Source organism: Netta rufina, assembly GCF_964035555.1.
Source record: "Netta rufina genome assembly, chromosome: 2".
Classification (NCBI taxonomy): Eukaryota; Metazoa; Chordata; class Aves; order Anseriformes; family Anatidae; genus Netta; species Netta rufina.
The window spans coordinates 137,186,799-137,194,684 of NC_140124.1; the positions used below are offsets into that span (position 1 = coordinate 137,186,799).

The 7,886-nt window shown below is 35.7% G+C and overlaps 1 protein-coding gene across 1 annotated transcript in view; it reads left to right on the forward strand.

Moving 5' to 3' along the window:
- The window catches only part of SPAG1 (sperm associated antigen 1), a gene marked incomplete at its 5' end in the record, with an annotated part of 38,773 nt that extends 31,641 nt beyond the window's left edge, over positions 1-7,132 (forward strand). Inside the window, 4 exons of the mRNA XM_084281691.1 lie at positions 546-672; positions 3,828-3,992; positions 5,920-6,297; positions 6,419-7,132. Coding sequence (XP_084137817.1) covers positions 546-672; positions 3,828-3,992; positions 5,920-6,297; positions 6,419-6,547 — 799 coding nt within the window. The 3' untranslated portion in view covers positions 6,548-7,132. The remainder of the gene's footprint in view (positions 1-545; positions 673-3,827; positions 3,993-5,919; positions 6,298-6,418) is intronic.
- Between the last annotated feature and the right edge of the window lie 754 nt (positions 7,133-7,886).

Genomic DNA, 7,886 nt, shown 5'->3' on the forward strand with positions numbered 1-7,886 from the left:
AGTAGGAACCTGGTCACACGGCAGCATTATTTTAAAAGTTGACCTAATTCTGCAACATAATTCTTTATGCTGTAATCCTGTCGGCTTCCACGAACTAAGAAGGATTTGATTAGGCCAATACTTGAGTAGGAGACTTCCAAGTAATAACTAGGAACAGAAGGTAGTAGTGGTTATTTAATCTGGAGCACTTTTTTTTTTTTTTTTTTACCCAGAATGGCTGCATAGGATCCATACTGTATCCATTACTATACTATCATATTAACCTAAGATAGACTCTGCTTTTAAAACATGTATGTACCTGCTAAACTTTATGCATTATTCATACGTAAATTTTGACTTTTTATTACAGGAATTGGCTTTCTCTAAATCCATCAAGTGATGTCATTAACACTTAGTGGTTTTGATGTAGTCTGAAAAAAAAAAAAAAGAAATAGATATTAAGATTGTGTGAAATATTTTAATTAACATTATGAGTCGGATACTGTTGGCACTACAGTACACCAGAATTTACTTATATTGCAGTGTATTCTGTTTTTTTGTGTTAGAGCTCTCTGTTACTTGAAACTGTATAAATATGAAGAGGCTAAGCAAGATTGTGATCATGTTCTTCAAATAGAAGATTCTAATATTAAAGCTTTTTATAGAAGAGCACTAGCGTACAAAGGATTACAGGTGAGGAAAAAGAACATGACAGGTATTCTTAAGCACTTCTAAACTTGCTTATCCTCTTCAAAGGCAATCAGGTAGTTACAGTCAATGACTGAACATAAGCAATGTATGCAGTGCTGATGATTTATTACTTTGTAAAGCATTAGGCGTACATAAAACATACATATTTTTGGAATATAAAAATCTTCATGTTGACTTGCAGTAACTTGAGAAAAGACTAGAATATTGGAACAAATGAGCTTTGACTGGAGATTAGCTAAGCAAGTTTCGACTCTGTTCTAATGTTCTAATATACTTTCTGTTCTAATATACTTCTGGGTGTCACAGTGTTTTTTTTCTGTCAGGGTGTTCACTATATCTTTGCTAACGACACACAGATTCTTTTCAAGTCTGTCTTCATCTGTCCAAACTAAAATCTCAAGCTGTGTTTTGGCATCTGCTCATATATAACTGCTTGTCAGTGTTGCACCAGGCCTTTAAAATTATCTTCATTCTCTTCCCTGTTCCTCCACTAAACACATTACAAACCTTTGTCAGTGAGTTCGTTTCTCACTCTGTGGGCAGTATGGGGACTGAACCTTTTCTTTTCCATCTTCATGTTGAAGTTGTCTGTGCTGTCCCTGTCTTATCACAGTTTCTTGAGTATCATTTTATCTGACCTTGATAAAACACAATCTTATATTGCTTGTATCCATCCTGAGTGTGACTGCAAATGTCACGTTACATCACTTGAACCGTCGTTTTGTCCATCACTGTTGGTTCCCCCTTCTTCACTGGGTGAGTTAACTGCTTTCTGTACTTCATAATTCCTTCATAGCAATCCTTACTCTACCTGTCAACTCTCATATTGAACAATCAGCTTCTCATTTTTGTTGTCTCATGATTGCAGCTTTCATCATCTACTTTGTATTAAATTTTACAAGTGTCTTTTAAACAAAGATTTTAACTGCTTTCTCCTGTGTTTTCTGTAATTGGAGGTGATCACTCCAAATATCCACCAAGTTCTAACAGCGTTCTTCAAACGAATACTTAGATCAGAGCTCCCTTATGTTTGATGCCTTAACAAAAATTAATTGTCACTCAGCCTACAAATCACTTGAGAACAGTTTGTGCTTATCAGTATACCTGACTATTCACATTCTGTGTTACAACACCAAATGTAGGTCTTAGTAACCATGAGAACATTTTGATGATAAATGTGTTCCTCTGTTTCAGTAGCTACAAATTCTTTAAGGTTTCCTTTGATTCATTTTCAGAGAAGGTGAAAGTGTCTTCATTTTGTGCAAAGCCATTTTTGTACCTGTACCAAGCTCCCAGGTATTAATCATCTGCAACCGTATGTTGTTGGAGTTAATAACAAAAATAAATAAATAGTACAAATAGAAGCAAAGACAAATAGTGAATCTACTGGTCAAAAAAATAATTACACACGAGTGAAGAATGTCAAGAATTTGAGAAACAGTCCAGCATCTTTTTTTGTAGCATAACCCTCCCAAAAAAAAAGAAAAAATGCATTTTGGTTGGATTTAATGGCTTCATTACTTCAAGCTCTAGGGATGTGAGTGAGTGTTAATGCCAGAGGAAGCAACAAAAGTGATCTGGGGTTGACAAATGACTGTGTAACAAAAGTTATTACTAACTGGATGTGTCTGTTTTGGCAAAGATGTAACTAAGCTGGAAAGTGTTATTTGTTTATAAATATCTGGGCATTTATTTGGCAAAAAGCTGCAGTGTATTTTAATGTAGTAAATTATTTTTATAGATTTACTGAGATGTAAAGGAAGATCAGAATGGAAATCATGCTCATCTGGTAAATTAGGCATATAACATGGGATGTGGGACTGGCCTGCACCTCCTACAGCTGATAGTCAATTCTCTTGCTTTTGGTACAACCATATCAAAAGAGTTTGTTACGAAATCTGTAAGGCTGCAGTTTGAAACCCAGGAGGACTGGTTAATTTCTGACTCTTGTTCTGGAACCTCAGTTCTCTGTAGTCTTCACATCTGTAGTTCAAATGGTTTATCTTAAATAGTAGCTGGTTTTTGATGCAAGCAGTCTGTCTCCTTCGTGCTTTCATTTGCAGAGACTGAATAATTACAGCTTTCTTAACTTTTCATTTATAGTACAGCAAACTGGTTCATTTACAGCCTTACTGCAATGTCTCTGCACCTTGAATACAATTAATTAGTATTAAACAGAATATTCTGGATAGAAAAGAGAATGAGTGTCTCGTAGACTGGTGCTTCAGTTACAGTTAAGATGCTGAGGAAATACCTCAACTGATACATCAGAGGACTTCTTTTTATTAGTAACATGAATGACTTATAAAACTTCGTGATACTGCTCGGGAACAGAAGAAATACTGGGTCCCTCACTTGAAGCAATTGTGTTTCTGCATGTTTCGTGTCCTTATTTTTGATACTCCAGTCCTCAAGGTATCTTTATTTTTTTCATGTGGTGTTTCAGCCTTCCTCAGAACTGATGCTGCTATTACCCTCATCTATCCAGAAAGTTTAATATAAAACTTCATAATACTTAATGCCAAAATTTGAAGTGAAAATAGTAAATAAATCACAAGACTGATCCTTGAGGAATTATGTGCTAATGTCATTGTCTCTTTATTTGTCCTTCTCTTGGTTATCCCAGAATTCATAATGTAATCTCAATCTTCTCAAATATAACCAGAAAATTTCCCATGTCAACCTGTAAGAGATTATCTACTGAAGCAATGCCCAGGAAGATTAGGCACATTTTTAACTAAGTGACTCTCTTTTATTGTCAAAGCACACATGCAAACTGTTGATTGTCTAGCATTATATTAATCTTGAGGAAGTGTTCCAGCATTAAGCAATTATGCTTAAAAGCAAAAGTCTTCCATAAGCTACTCACTGATAAAAGGAAATGGTTTTCAGAGCATAAATTTTCATAGTATATATTTAATAAGGAAGTCTTTCGTCACAAAATATTCAAGTTCATCTGTGGTTTCACTTTTTTCTTCCTTTAATGTAATTACACTGCATTTAGATTATTTTTGTCTACATAATGTCAAGATTCTAGCACTTCTATTTCTCTTAATTGGAAAGAACAGCATGGTAATTATAATTTATATTTCTAGTGGTGTGTTTCTGGAAAAAAATATTTTCCCTTTTACTTACAGAACTATCAAGCCAGTGTTGACGATCTCAACAAAGTCCTTCTAATAGATCCAAACGTGCTTGAAGCAAAAAATGAACTAGAGCAGGTAACCCAACTGCTTCACCTTGGCAGCAGCACTGTAACTGGCAGCCTACAAAAGCAAAGGAAGAAAATAATCACACAAGAGGTACATCTCTTCATTTTTAAAAGCAAGCAGTACAGAAGCCACACATTTGAAAAAATACTGTTAAAGATTTTGTTTTGTAGTCCTTAGCTATACCCTTTTTGAGGGTGGGGTTGTACTTTTAATGTTATTTTAAGGGCACGTTGGAAGATTCTTACATAAGATGTTTGGCATCGACTGTGTTCTTTAGTAAAGCTTGGCATGCTTTGAGGTACACTCATAACCACAGCAGAAATGAAAAAAGTACATTTAGATGGCATTAAGCTTGAGCATATGCTCCTTGTAAACAAAAACTGCTTACTTTGGAATACCTATTTTACAGAATGCAGCTGACAAATAGCAGATTTTCTTCTAAAGTCTGTGCTACTCAGGAAACCTCTGGCAAAGGTTCATTGTGAGCAGGCGTGCTGGCTGTTCTCGCCTTAGTAATATAATTACTGGTCCAAAGAATAAAATCCTGCCTTAAAGAACAATGGTATGGGTGAAACATCTGTGCAATCTTACAAAAGAAATGCACGATGTAACGTTACATCCAGGATCAAAACATTAGCTTTGCGGAGTTGTGCGTTGGATTAGGTGATGAAGGGATTTTCTCAGTCATCCGATGGTTTTGGATTGTAACTTTGCTAGTCCTTTAAGAATGTTTTTCTTTTCCCTTTTCTGTTTAAAAGATGCAAGCTGAACTCTACACAGCATGAAACTGAGACCGTAATTTGAATGCGTAATTTCACAATGGTGTTGTAACAGAAATTTTAATATGGAAACAACTTGTTTTATTGATACACTCACTTCACATTGTCACAAATTAATGGGATTTTCACATAACTGGTGTAAGCTGGGAACAGTGTTAGTTAAGCTGTGAGTTGTGACAAACACAAAGGGACTTGGAGAGTGTTCGGAGGAGGTCTGGGAAGTGAAGGCATTGTTCAGAGACCAGCTAACTGCATTACTGGCAGCGGTAATTTTTCCAGGGGTGGGGCAGGAAGCATTTATATTTGCTATCATAATTATAGCTGTCCCCTTAGAGAGCGTTCCCTGTCTTACCTACTGTAATACATGGGAATTCCGTGAAAACAGACTGCAAAGATAACTAAGGAAAATTTAATTAGAAATTGATTTATTATCATTGTTGCACTTTAATCAAGCTATAATTGTATATAAGACAGATACCTCTGTGGATACTAACGATTTATTGACGAACAGAGCAAAAGCTCTATAAGCCCAGTGCAGTGCTCTGTGGAAATGACTAAGCAGGCTCCCAGCACAGCACTGATACTGTACGAGGCAATATCTTCAGACTTCTGGAAAACCTTGGCATCAGCTGGAGAGATCCCCTGCAATGATTTATTTTGGGTCAGTTTGTACTAATTCCATGACTCCTGACGGTTTTAAATGGATTTTAGCAAATGTAGTTGATCCCAAGGCAAACTTTCTTGCAACGGCTTCATGAAATTCAGTACAGGCTGCAAGCTCTGAAGACATTAAGTGGATATTCATGCAGTTACACCATGATGAGCTTTCTGCTTCCACAACAACTCAGAACAGCAGCCTGATGCCACTGCCGTGTGCCTGTACTATTCTGAAGTCATGGAAGTAAAATGAAACACTGCTGTCTGGGGGCTAAACTTCAGTTCTGTGTTCTGCAACTTCACGTTTAATACATGCATACAGTCCTCCTTAGTGATCTCCTGCGGTGCCTCAGATGCCTTTCTGCAGTGAAAGAAAATGTAAAATACACACTTTTGACTAGAAGCCTGTAAAGATAAATTAGAAAGGTACCATTCTGGGAGGGGGGAAGTAGGATATAGAGAAAAACAGGAGCCTTTCTTTTACGAAAAGTAAAATGCTAACTATAATGAAGTGACATTCATATTGAATATATGCATGCAGCTTATGAAATCAATGAGTTGATGCTATTTCTTCTGTGAAGGTGACTGAATCTGATGAACAGGAGGAGAGGCAGTTTGCTACATCAGAAGATGTTGTGACTGATGATGATACTTATAAAGAAGCGGTTCAAAAGAGCACGCTGTTGAAGACTTCTGAAAAACTGACGATTTCCGAACCATCTAATGCTTACGACTTCGGACAGGTTATAAATGTAGTGAATGCCAATAAGGATAAAGTTGCTTGTGCAGATCTTCTAACAATTACTGATCCCAAAAAATTACCAGTGCTGTTAAGTAACAAACTTGAAGTAGAGACCTTTGTGATTTTTATCCAGTCATTGGAACATTATGTACTTGGAAAAGATCCCGGTCTTGTATATCAGCATCTTTTCTACTTGAGCAAAGCAGAGAGATTTAAGGTAAGAACCTAGGTTGAATGAGTACTGAAGTTGAACAGAAACTTAGAGGAAATTTTCACATTTCAGTAGGAAACCATATAGTCATTGCTTGTGCTAATTATAAAATAATCTCTTTTCTCAGGTGGTGCTGGGCCTTCTTAGCAAAAATGAAAAAGAACAGGTTCAGCAACTGTTTGACTTGCTTGCAGAAAACCAGAATCAATACTCTTCAGAAGATCTTGAGAGCCTTAAAAAGGTTTACGAACTTTAAGAAGAACTTAAGTTAAAATTTATTTGTTGCATGGATATAGTTGATGTTTATGAAATAGCTGTATAAACACTGCAGTCTTGCACGGGTTGAAATGGGTCTTTATGTGGACTGTTTAGATCCTATTTTGTTTTGATAGTATATGCACATTTAAAACTTGCTGCTCTTTTGTAGTTGTATACACTTTTAATCTCTACAGTTTAATGCATGTCTTTACGTTCAGTAACAGAGTTCAAGTTTGGCATATTGATTTTATTTAGACTTACATAAAACATATTTTACATTTATATATAATGTGAAATATCACAATGGTACGATAGATAATGTACTTTTAGTCATCATTTTGTGGGTTGTATGTTCTTGTGATAAAGAAGTGTCTTCAAGGTAAACGGGTCAGTTAGCAAGAGCTTTGCTAAAAATGAGTTTACAAAAAGTATAAACATTTTTCAGATAAACTACTACAGACCATCTGTTTCTTCACCGTCTGATCTACACAAAACAGATTTAAATATTTTGGTGCAGTACTGCTTAGCAGCAAAGGTGAATGAATAATACATTAGCTTGTCATGGAACACTTCGAATCAAAATAGTTAATTATTAAATGAATGGATATGTTTTTTTAAATGACGAACAAACGAGTAATTTTTAGTGCACAGAGAATTATTTATTTTCTCTGTGTGTAGAAGGATTGCTGGTTTGCACAGCTTTTAGAGTGATAGTGGTGAAAAAGAGAACAAGTGGCTGCACTTAACATTAAAAAATATTTAACTACGAGTTTTGTAATCAGATTTAAAACTCCGGGTATTTCTGTTTGCAGACATATTCATAAAGCTAAAACTGCTTTGTGGACCAATGTGATTTTTGTTTAATTTCAGGCAGTACTTATGTTTTATGCATAATTTAGACAAAGCTGCGTTTTTTCAAGACTAAGCTTAAAAGTTTTTCAAATACCCCCATGCCTTCTTTGCACATGTGATATAAATCTGTTGAACTCACAAGCACTGCAACAGTATCATTAGGGTTGTTGTTCTAATAATATTTATCTCAGGTGTATATTAAAGTTTTTTTCTTGAAAACTTCAGGTTATGGATTCTTCATTTCTGGTTCTACACTCTTCAGACTTGTAATTCTGACGTGGTTTATGAGTTTTGTCTTGAAGTAGAATACTAAGAATGTGGCTTTCAATTCCTAAAACACTGCCAGCACAACTGATGCTTCTTGTCCTTAAATGTCCTCTATTTGTGAGCTTGTCATGTGTCCAAGAGAGCTCTCTCTGTAGGTGATCTAATCTGTGCATAACCAATTGTACTTATCCAAGGAAGCACCAGGCAGTTTCTTCTTC